Here is an 18,374-nt window from a genome sequence, read left to right on the forward strand (position 1 = left end):
AAACTTAGATTGTGAGCCCTCCTGGGACAGAGAAATATTCAGTGTACCTGAATGTAACTCACCTAGAGCTACTACTGAAAAAGATGTGAGCAAAATCTAAATAAATAATAATAATAAAATCCCTGGGAATAGGGGTAATTCTCAAAAGGTCACCTAAAGTTAGGCACCAGGATGCTGCCGCTGAGCACGGATTCTATAATGGCATACGTGGAGGGACATAATCAAATGCGAACACCCATCTCCATGGGCGTCTATGTCCGAAAACGGGTATGTGAAGAGGCGGGACAGACCATATTATCGAAAAAGATGGGCGTCCATCTTTCGTTTCGAAAATACGATTTGGACGGACCAAATGCCATGGATTTGGTCCCTTCTGAGATGGGCGTTTTTTTTTTTTTTTTGCGATAATGGAAACTAAAAACGCCCAGCTCAGAAACGTCCCAATCCAAGCCATTTGGTCGTGGGAGGGACAAATGTACAACACTACCATAGCTCTTAGGGGTGAAGGGGGCAACTACATGAGGGTACAGTGGGTTTTAGAGGCCTCCCATTTACCACCACAAGTGTTATGGGTGAGGGGACGGGCCTGGGTCTGCCTGCCTGAAGTGCACTGCAGTACCCACTAAAAGTGCTCCAGGGACAGGACTTGTTGCTGGTGTATAACCTTGGCACAGCAGTTGACACCTGAAGACTAATCTCGCTGAAAACATCCTTTATTTGAATAAGCACCTTTACTCACAGTTAACGGCAGATCAGAGGTTGTGCCCCACTGGCAACGAGTCTCGCTGGTACTGAGATTAGCAGTAGGTCCGAGCTGGCAGAATGGTGTTCAATGCCCTCTTTCAACAACATTCAAAGTAAGAAGTAAGTGCTGTAACGTGGCTAACACATGAAAGGGATCTAAAAGTGTCTTACACAAATGGCCACTACCTCATGGACTACCGGAAACAAAACAGGGCACACTCTGACCCAGTAAGCAGAGGGAAAAGCATCATGGGAGTAGAGCCTACCAACTACCAACATTGTGAGCATTTAACACAAGCTAGTGGAATCACGGAGCCCAATACCCTACACCCACCACAATGCATTGCTGATGTGACTCTGCAGTGCCCTTAACAGAAAAGGTGTCACACTCACCCGAGACCCACATCAGAACCAGGGAAAGGCTGTCAGAGGATAGAACACATTCTGCTGTCATGGAGGTGGGTACGGCATTTGAGGCTGGCATACAGGCTGGGAAAAAAAGTTTGTAAAGTGGGTTTTTGTTGGTGGGAGGGGGTTAGTGACCACTGGGGGAGTCAGGGGAGGTCATCCCCGATTCCCCCTGGTGGTCATCTGGTCAGTTGGGGCACTTTTTTGGGATTTGGACCTGAAAAAAAGGGTCCAAATAAAGCGGACCAAATTCTCGTCAAAAACGCCCTTCTTGTTTCGATTATCAGCTAAAGACGCCCATCTCTCCTCGGCCAATAACCATGCCCCAGTCCCGCCTTCGCCACGCCTCCGACATGCCCCAATGATCTTTGTTCGTCTCTGTGACGGACTGCAGTTGAGGACGCCAAAAATCGGGTTTCAATTATACCGATTTGGGCGCCCACGGGAAACGGATGCCCATCTCCCGATTTGGGTCGAAATATGGGCATCTTTCTCTTTCGAAAATAAGCTGGATAGGCAGTTATAGAATTTACCCCTTGGGACCCAAATCTATAAATGGCGCCCAAATTTGGGTGCCGATAAAAATTAGCACTAAGCATGTTTCAACAAACAGCGCTCAGAGTTGGGCACCGTTTATAGAATAGAGTTTGGTGCTGGGATCCGTGCCAAATTTTTAGTGTGAGAATTTACATCAACTGAAACCTGATGTAAATTCTCATGCCTAAATTAGGCACAGATCCCACGAATTCTGTAACACTGCATGCAAACTCCTTGAACGCCCCTGATCCACCCATGCCCCTCCCATGCACATCCCAGCGCCTAAAGATCTATAAGCAAATTTTAATTAATGCCAATGAACGCCAATAATTGATTATTAGTGTCCAATTATCAGTGCTATTTGGCTCATTTATTAAATTGCAGGCGACGGCGGGTTGGCGGTGGGAGGGGGGGTCGAGAGGGTCATCGGCAGGGGTCCAGGGCCAAATCTACAGGGGCCCAGGCCCCCGTGGCCCCACGTAACTACGCCACTGCTCGGTAGTAATCAGGCAGGACAACTCGCTAGTCCCAGTGGGTGGCAGTAAGTGCTCCCCCTTGCATGGCCATGCAGTAAGATTAATCTTACCAAATAGCCATGGCTATTTTCAGCCTTTTTTTTTTTACCCTTTGCAGTAAAAAGGGCCACAGCGTGCAGAAAAACAGCCCCCACCACTAGCGCAGGGCCCTTTTACCACAGCTTGGTAAAAATACCCTTTAGTGCATGGAAAATTGATTTAATGCACATTAATCTATGCTTGCACAATTTCTATCTGAGCCTAAAGTCATTAAAGTGGGTGAAATGAACCAATAAAATTAAAATTGGGAGGGGGGGGGAGGGAGGCAAATTTTCTGAAAAGAAACATTTTAGCCTGTGAACATTCCAAAAGAGCAAGACAAAGGATGAACCAATGAGGGGGGGGGGGGGGGTCACATGGACTATATACTATACCACTGTTCCAGTGCTCCCCAACCCCATCCTGGGAAAGCCTCCACTCGGTTCAGATAAACCTATGTGCATATCAGGATGGCAATTTTTATAAAAGCCAATCTTACATGAAAACCACTGCTTTACCCCTGGAAAAACCTTTTGAAATTATTCCCTGCTATATTTTTATTGAACCTCTGTGAGATATTGTTCCTATGATGATCTATGCTTCTGACTAAGAATTTATATGTTTGTACTTACTTGTGACCTGTGAATGTTGATAGTTGCATAGTTGCCCTGAGTAATCCATTTAGCAACACTGGACATCCTCAGGCCAGTGCCTGCAAGATTAATACTGAACTGTCCCTGAAAAATCAACACAAATTAGAAAGCTTATTAATAAAATATAGACTCCTCTTATCCACCAATTACTGAATTCCTTGTAGTTTCCGACACCTTTTGAACCAATGTAAGAATTAACATACTGTTATTCCAGTTTAGCTGTATCATTCCTAATATCAAGACCCAGAGTGGAATATTTTAGGGAAGTTCCCTGTCACCACTCTTCTTCTGTCTGGCACTTCACTGAGTACTCTGAACATATTTCAAGGAAATTTATTATTAGAAGTGTGACATGCTATCAAAATCTTTCTTATCATCACTCCATGATATACTCTTTGTGACCTTGAACAAGTGACTTAACCCTCCATTGCCTCAGGTACAAATAAATTGTGAGCTGTCCAGGGACAGAGAAATACCTAAATGTCGCTCTCCTTGACCTAAATGAAAAACAAACAAAAAAAAAAAAGATGCGAGCTAAATCCAAATAAATAATTAAGGGACCCTTCTACTAAAGTTTGTTAAGCACTTAACAAGCAGTTAATGTACAGGAAAAGGCTACCGCATGACTGCAATAAGGTGTTTTGTAATAGTTTGCCTGTTACTGCATGCTTACCCCGCATTACTTAATTTTTTTGAATTTCCTTTGTTGGGAGTGTGGCATGGATGGAGAGTGGGTGTGGATGGTGTTTGGCAGTTAATGCGTTGCACTTAGTATGTGCTAACTGCATAATGCAGTTAATGGGTGAGCAGGTACAATGCATTGATCTGAATATTAGTACAAACCTACAACAAGAAATAGAGGGAATGAACGCACCTTTTTGCTGCAGCATTAATTTTAGGCTTTCCAAGTACTAGAACCTTGAGTTACGGCAAGTTAAGCACAAAACTTAATTCTCACGGTATTCAGCGCTATTTAACCAGCCATGAACAGCAACCGGACGGTTAAATAGCAATTAATCAGCTATTTGTGAATATTCAGTGGGCGATATGATACAGGTCTATAAAATAATTAGTGGAGTGGAGCGGGTACACGTGGATCGCCTGTTTACTCTTTCCAAAAACACTAGGACTAGGGGGCATGCGATGAAGCTACAAAGTAATAAATTTAAAACGAATCGGAGAAATGTTGCTTCACTCAACGTGTAATTAAACTCTGGAATTCGTTGCCACAGAATGTGGTAAAAGCAGTTAGCTTAACGTAGTTTAAAAAAGGTTTGGCTGACTTCCTAAAACAAAAGTACATAGACCATTATTAAAATGGACTTGGAGAAAATCCACTGCTTATTTCTAGGATAAGCAGCATAAAATGTATTGTACTTTTTCGAGATTTTGCCAGGTACATGTGACCTGGATTGGCCACTGTTGGAAACAGGATGCTGGGCTTGATGGACCTTCGGTTTGTCCCAGTATGGCAATACTTATGTATTTATGTAGATAGCCAGTTATTTCCCGCTGAATATACATGGTCAGCGCTTAGCGGATAATTGGCTATATCATGCAATATAGCCTTCAGCACATTGCTGGCTAAATTTGGTGGCCAAATTGGGCTGCCAAAATAGCAGGCCTGTCTTTGGCTGGTTTAAACTTAACCGGCTACCGCTGAATATCGACTTGGCTATTTTTCTTACATCAAGTTGTAATATGTTTATTAAATATCAACTGGTCTTTAGCTCTATATGCTCCTATTTTATTGCACTTCTGTTCTATCATCATGATATGATTAAATCTATGTGATCATATATTCGATCTGCATCAGTTACAGTGAATATGTCATACAAGTATCACCCCTTAATATTATATGGTAAGCCATATTACAGGCATCACCAGTCCAGCTCACTTATCTAAATGAACAATTGTAAAATTATACCATCAAGGAGACATCCAGGCTTACATTCACATCCACAGCAGCACATAGTTGCTGAACGTATGGCTCCAGATCAACTCAAGCAAAACAATGTAAATAACTATTCCTCTAGAAAGGAACTACAAGGAAAACAAAGAGTCCACCGTTCAGAAGATCAGTAGTTTCAAATGTGTTGCTGTCGAAGTTCTCAAACTGCTCCAGTGAAACATCCAAATATTTTCAGATGGATCCTCATGGAGTTATGAAAAGTAAGCTGGAGACAATATAAAAACCAGATTGTACTCCTGCTTTTTTCATATGGTCTCTCTGAGTGAGAAGGCCTCCTGCTTCTGTACAGTCTTAAGTTTGGGTAAATCATAATTTTTGTGCCTTCATGCTCAAGGGAACCCCAGATTTCTGCAATATGTCCAGCACATGCGGGTAGTGAAGCACCTTAATGACAAAAGACCAAGGAAACAGACTAGAGACTGAGGAAGAAGATGGTGTATGGTGGGCCCATTCAATTTCAAAGGGACCAGTCAAAGTTCAAATCTAATAATTTGAGCAACAATGCCTCAAGGTATTTAATAGAATTGGTATTTTCTGTTCCCTTGTGGATTCCCAAAATCCATAGATTGCTATGACAGGAATGATTATTCTACTCCTCCATGTCTTTTTGCAGCACTGTAGTTCAGGTAAAAGTTCAGGGTCCATCAAGGATGTGTATTGCACATTGAAAATGAATGTTTCTTCTTGCATGTTGCTTATTGGTTGATTTATCACACTCATTTCATCCTTGATCTCTAAAAGAGCCAAAGAGTTTTCCCGCAAAGTATCCTTCATGCTTGGGATCTCCTCCAGTATATGCTGAAGTGTAATCAGTGATCGAGGATCAGATTTTCAGCGCTTTGTGGACAGAGCTGGAGTATAAACACTAGCTGGTTTACCAGATTTAGCAGACATGATTACCAATAGCTGCAACATTCCCCTCAAAAATAAGGTAGCATGCCAAGAATGTAGACGCAGGCAAAACAATACTGACTATGAGGGGCTACCATCTGTTTAGTCCCCCAGGATTCCCCCTGAGAGAATGAGACTTAATGACTGCTTAAATTGACCTGTTTCTGAAAGTTGATTTTGCTATTAGTAAAGTTCACCTTTTATTAAAAAGCAACCTTTGTAGTGAGAATGGATTCTTTTTGGGACTATGTTTGAACTACTCAAGGTGGTAGTACAACCCCCCCACCCCTGATATACCTAGTGGCCAGGATCTTGACCAACAGCTTAGAATCCAAGTTGCTCAGAGATAGACTTGAAGCAGTCACAAACACTCTCATCCTTACCAGGTTTTGGTATGAACATGATTCTGCCACACTCATCGACTTACCTTCCCCTTTTACTACTGTATTAAGGGAAAGGGAAATGGGACTTGAGATACCTTTCTGTGGTATTTTGCAACTACATTCAAAGCGGTTTATATATATACAGGTACTTATTTTGTACCTGGGGCAATGGAGAGTTAAGTGACTTGCCCACAGTCACAAGGAGCTGCAAGGGGAATTGAACCCAGTTCCCCAGGATCAAAGTCCGCTGCACTAACCACTAGGCTACTCCTCCACTCCAAATTGCTTGAAAGTGGGCTTACCTACTCCCTTCTAATCATCTTATAAAATTTTGTAAAGCCATCCAATCCATGTGCCTTCCCCTCCTTTAAAGATTTTATTGCACCTCCAACCCTCCAATATACCTATCTAGCAATTCCACTTCATCCTACACCAATGGAGCCCACTCAGTCCTGCTCGTTGCCACTAATGCTGCTAAATCATAATGGCTGCTGTGGTTAAAAAATAGGGACGTATTTTCACTAGTGCCGGAAATGGCATGTGCTGGGGGTGGAACTATCGCCAGCATCAACGTTGGGCCAGCAGTAGTTCTGGCTTACCGCTGCTTAGTAAAAGGGACCCTAGAATTCATTTAAATATCTGTTACGATTAAATATTTCTTTAGCAAAAGGTAAACAAATTTATTTTTTGTGTCCTCTTTTTTGTCTCTGCAAATATGGTAACCCTATCTGACACCAACTCACCAATCTGCCCCAGAACTTGAACTTGGTAATGTCCTTCCACACTTCTTTAAACCAGTTCTTCTTTCATTACTGCTAGCCCAAAAGCATGCATGAGATGGTCACTGTGCGGTGAGAGCCTATTCTATAATGGCATCTGTGCTCCCAGACTTCATTATAGATTATTAGTATAAGTCAGTACTGACATGCCTAAAATACAGGCACCTGCAGTTACACCAGCTACAGACCTGGTGTTAACTGTGAGCACCTAAATGCAGCAAGGGCGCATGTTACTTTCATTATTCTGTACAATACACACGTTAACCCCCAAATTCTGTATATGGCGGCCTAAGCTGTGCATGCTAATTTGGCAGCATGGCCAAATTGCACGCACAAGTTAATTGATTAACAAGCCACTCAGCGCTAATTGGTACTTAACAACCAATTAAAGGCACTAATTGCCTTTAATTAGAATTTACGCACACAACTTTCCAGGCGTATTCTATAATGTGGCACATGTAAATTCTAACGCATGCAGCTGAAAAGGGGGTGTGGCCATGGGTATGGAATAGGCGGGTTGTGGGTGTTTCAAAAAACTATGTACACTATTATAGAATACACTCGATCTGTGCCTAACCTAGGCACAGATATTTAAGGTCTGGTTTTAGGTGGCTTAAATTGACGCACCTAAATTTTAGTTGCAACAATAGCACGTGAGTGTATTCTATAAACTATGCATAACTTTAGGTGTAGTTTATAGAATTACACTAACCATGAGTTTTTATGACGCCAAATTTTAGGGCACCATATATAGAACTTCTCCCTAAGTGGCAGCGACACCCATGCCCCTCCCATGCTCTGCCCATGTGAACTCCCTCCCCCTTGCAGTTGATTTGTTGTCATTTATGCACATTTACACATGTAAGTGGTGCTTAACTGTTATAGACTTGCCCTTCTGGTACCTCACCCGCCTCATGCTCAACAGCTTCCTGCTGCTTCAGGCTGCCTCCACAGTATGCACCATCCTTTAAATCAGCAATTCTCCATTTTGTTGCCATCAAGTACCTCTTCTAGGTAGCTCCCACTGATATTAGCACACAGAGAGATGGGTATTGAGCTCTCGATGGGGTTCAATTTTGCATTTACTTGTGTTGGTTCACTGGAGCTCACCACTCAGTCTTCCATCTTGTCAGGTGACATTACTTCCTTCAACCACAAGGGATATTATTTTGGGTGTCAGAGGAAGGGGTTTAGGTTCACTGGATCACCAGGGATAATTTTGGGGTGTTGGAGAACATGGAGACTAGTGGGCTGGTTTTTGTTTTCTTTTTTCTAATGCTTCCCTTCCTGTCAGTATGTGAGTTACTCTCTGCTCACACACTGAAAGGAAGGGAGACATTTTACTCTTCAATGCAGCAAATGGCTAACAGTGCATGCTTTTTAACACAGCGGTAATTCACAGGGTATTACAGAGCTAACATTTTGCATTAGGCTTGCATTAGGAAGCCATGTGCTAAGTATCAGTGCACAGTTCTAATTGGCCCCTAAGGCTGGCATAGATTTTATACAGTAGGGTCACTATTGGGCTCATTTTCGAAATAGGACACCCATCTTTGGACATAAATCAGAAGATGGACATCCTTCTCCCAGGGACGTCTAAATTGGTGTAATTGAAACTCGATTTAGGATGTCTCCAACTGCACTCCATCGCAAGGACGGCCAAAGTCCAAGGGGGCGTGTCGGAGGCGTAGCGAAGGTGGGATTTGGGCGTGTCTAACATTTGGACGTCTTTGACCCATAATTGAGAAAAACAAGGACGTCCCTGATGAACACTTGGACGTTTTCACCTGGACGTGTTTTTATTACGAATAAGGCACAAAAAGGTGCCCAAAATGACCAGATGACCACCAGAAAAAATCGGGGATGACCTCCCGTTACTCCCCCAGTGGTCACTAACCCCCTCCCACCCTCAAAAATCATTTTAAAAATATTGATTGCCAGCCTCTATGCCAGCCTCAGATGTCATACTCAGGTCCATGACAGCGTATGCAGGTCCCTGGAGCAGTTTTAGTGGGTACTGCAGTGCACTTCAGATAGGCGGACCCAGGCCCATACCCCCCCTGCCTGTTACATTTGTGGAGGGAACAGCAAGCTCTCCAAAACCCACTGTACCCATATATAGGTGCCCCCCTTCACCTGTAAGGGCTATGGTAGTGGTGTACAGTTGTGGGTAGTGGGTTTTCAGGGGGCTCAGCACACAAGGTAAGGGAACTATGCTCCTGGGAGCAATTTCTGAAGTCCACTGCAGTGCCCCCTAGGGTGCCCGGTTGGTGCCCTGACATGTCAGGGGGACCAGTGCACTACAAATGCTGGCTCCTCCCACGACCAAATGGCTTGCATTTGGTCATTTCTGAGATGGACGTCCTTGGTTTCGATTATCGCCGAAAATCAGAAATGACCAAACCTAGGGATGACCAAATCTAGGGACGACCAAATTTAAGGATTTGGACGTCCCTGACCATATTATCGAAACAAAAGATGGACGTCCATCTTGTTTTGAAAATGGATCGGCTTGCATTTGGCTGTTTTTGACATGGATGTCTTTGGTTTCGAAAATCGCCAAAAGTCAGAAACATCCATGTCTAGGGACAACCAAATCTAGGGACGTCCAAAATTAAGGATTTGGATGTCTCTGACGGCATTTTCGAAACGAAAGATGGACGTCCATCTTGTTTTGAAAATACGGGTTTCCCCGCCCCTGGATTTTGCCGTTTTGCAAGGACGTCCAAATCGCAACTTGGCCGTCCCTTTCGAAAATGCCCCTCTATGTGAGAATACTAAAGGACTCTTGGTGAGATTAATTTGTTCTCTTCCCCTCAACGGTTCTCAGCAATTCATCAGCTTTGCTGCTGAATTTAATGTTGACATCACGGTCTGTAATGCTTAGCGAAGCCTTCTTCACCAGGTAAATCATAAAATAATATGTCATACCTGTGGGCATCTAGCAGCGCTATAGCAATCTCCTGCAGTAGCAAAGGGCACTGCTTTTCCAAATGCTGTCTGTGTAAAAAGGAGATCCGTAGCTAGAAGAGAATTGTTCAGAAACAAGCACATTATAACAAGAACCACCGTCAAAAATATTATTAAAAAACAAAAGTAATGCATATCTCTTTACTGCTTGATCATAAAAGTTTACAATTTTTAATATAAGTTTAGCAAATAATAACTGTTCTGATACTCTGCAAATCTATCATGAAAAGAAAAATTGGACATCATTGTCATTGACCTACAGCTATGTAACAAGGCCAGAGAAGGTAGTCTTGTTATCACTGTTTGAAGTACAAAGGAATCAATATGTACAAAGCAAGTCTACAGAATTGTATTCACCAAGTAAATAGTTCACCGTATTTTATGTAAAGTGATTACAGGTAGGTCACATCTAAATTTTCAGCTGGGAAAAAAACAGAACCTGTAAACAGTCACATTTTTCATGCTATCTTCCTTATCTGGTACTGAAACAATACTGATTTATGGAAGTAATTAATCAGAACTAAGTGATCTGTCCTGAAGATATCTTGGTCCCTGTCTTCACCTATACTCACAAAGACTGTGTATGTTTACTGGAGAATTACTAAGAAGCAGGACACAGTGTGGGAATGAGATTCCTGTGGTGAGGTTAATTACTTTCTTTGTACCAGAGGGTGATGTATCCCAGCTGAGTTTGCTTGGACAAATGTATGCAAATGGCCCCAGTAGGGTTTCAAGATAAACAGGTTGGGAAAATAATCAGTGGGTAAGGTCTCCACATGGTGGAGGAGCCATGCCATCTGGTTTTGTGAGAATGGTTAAGTGTTCACCAGCCACTAACATCCAGTGATCAACGGCTGTCAACGCTAGTTCCCACCAAATGCTGATTTTACAGCTGAGAATTCAGTATAAAGAGATGGCATTGAAAATGTTTGGTTTGTTGACAGACTGACTGACTGATGTCTTCAGTTAGGAATGTTTTGTGCCAAAAAGTTAAGGCACTGACTTTTGGCATGTGAATATTTACTTGGCCTACAGTAGAATCTGGTGTGTTTGAAGGCATTACCATGAAGTGGTGTCCCTAGCCAAGAAAAACTTATTTCAAGAATATTCCCTTTGATGTGTTCAGAGCTAAGCACATATTCTCAGTTATTTTCCTGTTTTAATTCACTTGTGGCTCAATTCATGCCTCTATAATAGAGGCGAGTAAGCCCAAGTGCCATCCATCAAGGGGAGGGCTGCTGGCTCTCACTGCTGAGAGGAATGCAAACTAGTCAGACAGATAACACTCACTCTACAGGTAGGCTCTAGTCATCCAAAATCTTTTTTGTGGGTCAATTACTGGCAGTTAGTAAACATATAAGAGGGGAAACTATCAAATATTAAGATGTGTTATTTTACTGTTAACAAAAAAAAAACAGAGTAGGGGTGAACCACAAAGCTTCCAGCAGTCAAGCAGGGTGGGGCCATGGGAGCCTGGGCCCCTGCAAATTTCACCCGGGCCCCTGGTTTGGCTGGCAGGGGTCCCCAACCCCTGTCAGCCGAAGCCTTCTTCAGCGCCGGTCTCCAGCGCAGCCGCGTTCGCTGCCCTGCTCTTCTTTCTTCTTGCTGACATCCTCCTGTGACAACTGATGCTCCATTACATGAAACTGAGCATCACACTTACAACTAAACACGTTGTCATGCAAACATTTGAAATATACTCATTGATCAACTGTACATTAATCACCTGTACCATCTCCCTAGCGAGAGGATTACTCCTGCAACCATGAGAACATTATGCTCATTCAATGGCCCCAGATCCTTCTGCATTCAGGCAGAGCATGTCTCTAGAATGAAGAGGATGATGTTTGTCTATACCATTAATTTGAAAACTAGAAATGGTCAAGAATGCTAGTTGACGGACATTTTTAAGCATTGTTGGGAGGATATAAGGAATGCCTGATTCTAGAGTATTTATATTTGGGTAATTTATTGGTTTATACCATGGGTCAGAGTGAATCGATTCTGATATTTGGTCAAATACTTGAATGCAAAGGGGTTTTTTTTTTCCTGATGAGGGCACTTCAGTTAATAACTTTGCTGATCACAACCATTTGTCTATGATTTACTTTTTTGAATTTTAAACTTGAGCATGTTTTGTAGGCAAAAGAAAAAAAAAGCCAAAACAAAGGTCAAAAGATACAAAGAGTGATCACAGAAGGGTCAGTCTGGAGAAAGAATGAAAAGCACATCAGATGCCAGGAAAGCAGAACACATCAGTATGAAAACAGAAACCCCAAATTCTATAAATGGCACTTTAAATTGTGCATGCAAATTTGGGCGCATGCTCACTTTGTGTGCGCAATTTGATTAATGAGCCAATTAGTGCTGATAATTGGGTGCTAATTGGTATTAACTGAAATTTACACGCACAAATTTGTGGACCCAGATCCGCGTGTAAATTTTACACATGGCTCCAAAAAGGAGGCATGGCTATGGGAGGGTCTGGAGGATCAGGAGTGTTCCAGCAATTTATGCGCATTGTTATAGAATATAGGGAATCTGTGCCTAATTTAGGCACAGGAATTTATACCAGGGTTCAGTTGGTGTAAACACTCACACCAGTGGCGTAGCTACTTGGAGCCACGGGGGCCTGGGCCCCCGTAGATTTGGCCCTGGACCCCCCTGCCGACGACCCTCTCGACCCCCCCCCTCTCGCTGCCAACCCGCCGTCGCCTACCTTTGCTGGCGGGGAACCCCAACCCCTGCCAGCCAAGGTCCTCTTCTTCTGGTGCAAGGCTTTGTTCTGTTTCTGAGTCTGACGTCCACCAGCAAAGGTAGGCGACGGCAGGGGGGGGGTGGTGGTGGTGGGATGGGGGGGTCGAGAGGGTCGTCGGCAGGGGTGGAGGGGCCAAAGTTGTTGGTGGTGGTTGTGGCGGTGGTCAGCAATGGCAGGGGGGGGGGGTCGGCGGTGCCGGGGGGGGGGGGGGGCTAAAATGTGCCCCCTCACCTCGGTCTCTGGACCCCCCCTCCCACCGAAGTCTGGCTATGCCCCTGGCTCACACCTAAAAGATGCAGATCCCGGCTTTTAAATAACACCTAACTTTGAGTGCTGTATATAGAATAACGCTAAGTGCTATTTTTTTCTGCGCAGAACTTTCAGTGCCATTTATAGAATTTAGTCCAAAATATTTATTGGATAAACTTGGGAGTCCTTTTACTAAGACACACTAACAGATTTAGAGCATACTAATGATAAGATGGCCATAACATAATAACACAGTACTGGAGGGGCATAATCGAACGTCGCCGGCGATCTATGTTGGCGGCGCCGCTACAGCTGGCCAGAACCATATTATCGAAAAAGATGGCCGAACATCTTTTTTTTTGATAATACGGTTTAGCCCGGCCAAATGCCTTGGAGTTCGCCGGGTTTGTTTTTTGAGCAATAATGGAAAAAAATGCCGCCCATCTCCAAACCGGCGAAATCCAAGGCATTTGGTCGTGGGAGGAGCCAGCATTTGTAGCGCACTGGTCCCCCTCACATGCTAGGCCACCAGCTGGGCACCCTAGGGGTCAGTGCGGTGGACTTCAGAAAAACCTCCCGCATGCATAGCTCCCTTACTTTGGGTGCTGAGCCCCCAAAACCCACTACACACAAATGTACAACACTACCAAAGCTCTTAGGGGTGAAGGGGGCAACTACATGTGGGTACAGTGGGTTTTGGAGGGCTTCCATTACCAGCACAAGTGTTACAGGTAGGGGGGAATGGGCCTGGGTCCGCCTGCCTTAAGTGCACTGCGGTACCCACTAAAAGTGCTCCAGGGACCTGCATACACACAGGCCTCTAGGACTTGTTGCTGCTGTATAACCTTGGCACACCAGTTGACACTTGAAAGCTAATCTCTTTGAAAAAGTTCTTTATTTGAAAAAGCACGTTTACTCACAGTTAACTGCAGATCAGAGGTTGTGCCCCACTGGCAACGAGTCTCCCTGGTACTGAGATTAGCAGTAGGTCAGAGCTGGCAGAATGGTTTACAATGCCCTCTTTCAGCCACATTCAAGGTAATAACGTTCTCTAACATGGGTAACACATGAAAGGGATCTAAAACTGGCTTACAAAAATGGCCACTACCTCATGGACTACCGGAAACAAAACAGGGCACACTCTGACCCAGTTAGCAGGCGGGAAAAGCACCATGGGAGTAGAGCCCAGTATCCTACACCCACCACAATGCATTGCTGATGTGACTCTGCAGGGCACCTAACAGAAAAGGTGTCACACTCACCCGAGAGCCACATCGCAACCAGGGAAAGGCTTTCGGAGGATACAACACATTCTGCTGTCATGGAGGTGGGTACGGCATTTGAGGCTGGCATACAGGCTGGCAAAAAAGGTTTTTAGTTTTATTTTTTTTGTATGGGAGGGGGTTGGTGACCACTGGGGGAGTATGGGGAGGTCATCCCCCATTCCCTCCAGTGGTCATCTGGTCATTTGGGGCTCCTTTTTGAGGCTTGGTCGTGTAAATAAAAGGACCAAGTAAACCCTTTTCCATTATCGCCAAAAGCCGGCCATCTGGTAGCCACGCCCATACCCGCCAATGTCCCGCCTTCGCTTCGCCGCCAACACACCCCTTTGAACTTTGGCCGGCGATGCGACGGGAAAGCGGCGATGTTGCCAAAAAAGCGGCTTTCGATTATACTGATTTGGCCGCTTTTCCGAGATCGCCGGCCATCTCCCGATTTATGTCATAAAATGGCCGGCGATCACTTGCAAAAATGAGCTGGATAGTAACATAGTAGATGACGGCAGAAAAAGACCTGCACGGTCCATCTAGTCTGCCCAACAAGATAAATTCATATGTGCTACTTTTTGTGTATACCTTACCTTGATTTGTATCTGTCATTTTCAGGGCACAGACCGTATAAGTCTGCCAAGCACTATCCCCGCCTCCCACCACCCAATCTCGGCTAAGCTTCTGAGTGAGGATCCATCCCCTCGGAACAGGATTCCTTTATGTTTATCCCATGCATGTTTGAATTCCGTTACTGTTTTCCTCTCCACCACATTTAGCGCATGCTAATCGTTACATGTCAACAGAACAAAAATGGAGGAGAGGAGGCGTTGAAATAATATACAGATCCTCCTTCATAGCAGAACCTATCGCTAAACACACATCCTCAACAATCGAAATCCTGGCATGCAAAATCACTGACAACACAATAACTGACCAACTATCCACCTTATAATTGAAAGAGAAAAACGCCTAGATTTCGACCCAAATCGGGAGATAGACGTTTATCTCACAAAAAACGAATAAATCGGTATAATGGAAAGCCGATTTTGGACGTTTTCAACTGCACTCCATCGCGGAAGCGTACAAAGTTGACGGGGGCGTGTTGGAGGCGTGGCGAAGGTGGAACTGGGGCGTGGTTATTGGCCGAGGAGAGATGGGCGCCTTTCGCCGATAATGGAAAAAAAAGTATGCGTTTGTATCTAGAATTTAGGGCACTTTTCCTGGACCCTGTTTTTTCACGAATAAGGCCCCAAAAAGTGCCCTAAATGACCAGATTACCACCAGAGGGAATCGGGGATGACCTCCCCTGACTCCCCCAGTGGTCACTAACCCCCTCCCACCACAAAACATGATGTTTCACAACTTTTTATTTTCACCCTCAAATGTCATACCCACCTCCCTGGCAGCAGTATGCAGGTCCCTGGAGCAGTTGTTAGTGGGTGCAGTGGACTTCAGGCAGGTGGACCCAGACCCATCCCCCCCCCCCTACCTGTTACAATTGTGCTGCTTAATGCTTAGTCGTCCAACTCCCCCAAACCCACTGTACCCACATGTAGGTGCCCCCCTTCACCCCTTAGGGCTATAGTAATGGTGTAGACTTGTGGGCAGTGGGTTTTGAGGGGGATTTGGGGGGCTCAACACACAAGGGAAGGGTGCTATGCACCTGGGAGCTCTTTTACCTTTTTTTTTGTTTTTGTAAAAGTGCCCCCTAGGGTGCCCGGTTGGTGTCCTGGCATGTGAGGGGGACCAGTGCACTACGAATCCTGGCCCCTCCCACGAACAAATGCCTTGGATTTATTCGTTTTTGAGCTGGGCGCTTTCATTTTCCATTATCACTGAAAAACAAAAACGCCCAGCTCACAAATTGTCAAATAAAACATGGACGTCTATTTTTTTCGAAAATACAGTTCGGTCCGCCCCTTCACGGACCCGTTCTCGGAGATAAACGCCCATGGAGATAGACGTTTTCGTTCAATTATGCTCCTCTATGCGTCACATTATTCTACCAACCTCCAGGAAGCTGGACAAACACCCAAGATGATTTCACGAACTTCATTTCAAACATCTGCACCAGTCATGCAAACGTCCTATTAATAGGTGACATAAACCTGAACTTAGAAAAACAAAACAACACAAACACCAGAACACTAATGAACTTCATAAACCAATGGAACTTCATAACAACACAATAAGTGACATCGCACACAAAAGGACACCAATTAGACATACTAGCCCACAGATTCTCAACAAGTAACAATCACATATTAACAAACCACACATGGGAAGAGGTACTATGGTCAGACCACAGCAACCTCACTTTCTTACTAAAATGGAAAGAAAGCAGCAAGAAAAGAGAGCCAAGAACCCAACACACATTCGCAACCCGAGGAAAAGTAGACAACCACACATTCTGGATAATAACAATAAATGAACTCAATGGCATCCACCCGAGGATAAAGATAAACACTTCATGAGAAACTGGGACAAAACAAGTGAAAATACACTAAACAAAATAGCACCGCTCAAAACAAAAACAAAAATTACAAAACAACCACATCCCTGGTTTAATGACAAACTCCTACACATGAAGAAACTCTGTAGGAAACTCGAAAGAGCATGGACCAAAAACAAAACAAATGCAAACAAAACCATATGGAAAAAAGCCGTAAGAACATACATAAACAGCATAAAGAAAGCAAAAGCAGAACACTACAGTACATATACAAACCTCAACCAGACCAATATGAAAAAAAATATTCGAACTGGTGAACAAACTGCTGAAAACCCAGAACATGTTGGCAACAACTGAAACACCACCAACTACAGACGAGCTTGCACAATACTTCAAAAACAAAATAAGATCAAACCTTGCAAAACCACAAATAAATATCACAGACTACTTACAGGACTGCGAAACACACGAAAACCACACCGCAGCAGACAGAATATGGACCACATTCAAACCACCCCAAAAAGACTCAGTAAAGACACTATTGATAAAATACATGCATGCATACTGCCTACTTGACAAATGCTCCAACTACATCATGAAAAACCCACCAGACTGGTTCATCGAGTACCTCAACAAACACATCACATACGTTTGAAAGAGGTCAATTTCTAACAAACACCACCAGCAAGATCAGTGATATCACAAATTATAGATCAGTAGCCTCAATACCACTACTGACCAAAATGATGGAAGGTCTAGTAACACAGCAACTAATGGAATACTTAAATTCTCAATTCTTTATAAATCCTAATCAGGTTTCAGATCACAACACAACTCTGAGATGGTCATAACCACCCTGATAACAAAAGTCAGGAGCATAATATGCCAAGGACAAAACATATTACTACTACAATTCGACATGTCAAGTGCGTTCGACCTAGTAGACCACACCACACTAATGACACTGCTCGACAACATAGGAATCAGTGGTGCAGTGGCAACATGGTTCAGTGGCTTCCTAAAGACCAGATCCTACATTGTAAAGATGTCCAACCAAATATCAGCCTCAAGGATCTCTGAGTGCGGGGTACCACAGGGATCGCCAATATCACCAATACTGTTCAATGAAATGATGGCGCCACTCGGAAAAAAACTGGAATTAATGGGTTTCAACCCATTTATATATGCAGACGACGTCACCATCTTCATACTATCCAGCCCACACAACCCCACATCCTACCAAAAATTCACAATCAACCAACAAGCATACCACATCGAAACACAACTTAAAATACTAAGAATCATTCTGTCACGACTATGGCCGTGACTACCCTCATACTTACCCTGTTTCAGGGAGTCAGTGGCTGTGCTGGCTTCTGCTTGTCTCTGTCTCTGTCTCTGTCTTAGTTTCTCTCTGGCTCTGGGTGCTGATTGCCCTACTGAACCTCACCTGTGTGGGCTATGCCTCTTCCAAGATGGCTGCCGCCTCTTCGTCTCTGCCAGTATCCAAGATGGCTCCCGCTGTTACTTTCTATGGGATGCCTGCTCTGAGTGTCAAGCCTCTGTTTGGTTGCAAGGTGATTGCTGCACCTGTGGCTCTGGTGTTGATGGGCTTTATTAGTCACCTGAAGACTACAGTCCTGGCCTTTGCATTGCCATTTCCTCTGCAGTGCCTTAGGTCCCGAGGTTAGTGTGCTGTTAGCACCGTTTGCTTTCCTTGTCTATTGTTCTGTGGGCTTCCAGTCCTTCTGTG

General features: G+C 44.1%; 1 protein-coding gene across 1 annotated transcript in view; it reads right to left on the reverse strand.

Annotated features, from left to right (window-relative positions):
- ADAMTS20 (ADAM metallopeptidase with thrombospondin type 1 motif 20) overlaps window positions 1-18,374 on the reverse strand; it is a 294,657-nt gene that overhangs the window by 4,363 nt on the left and 271,920 nt on the right. Inside the window, exons 37-38 of the mRNA XM_030215611.1 lie at window positions 9,853-9,944; window positions 2,876-2,980 (exon numbers count right to left, since the gene is read on the reverse strand). Coding sequence (XP_030071471.1) covers window positions 2,876-2,980; window positions 9,853-9,944 — 197 coding nt within the window. The remainder of the gene's footprint in view (window positions 1-2,875; window positions 2,981-9,852; window positions 9,945-18,374) is intronic.

Source organism: Microcaecilia unicolor, chromosome 10, assembly GCF_901765095.1.
Source record: "Microcaecilia unicolor chromosome 10, aMicUni1.1, whole genome shotgun sequence".
In the NCBI taxonomy this organism is placed as follows: Eukaryota; Metazoa; Chordata; class Amphibia; order Gymnophiona; family Siphonopidae; genus Microcaecilia; species Microcaecilia unicolor.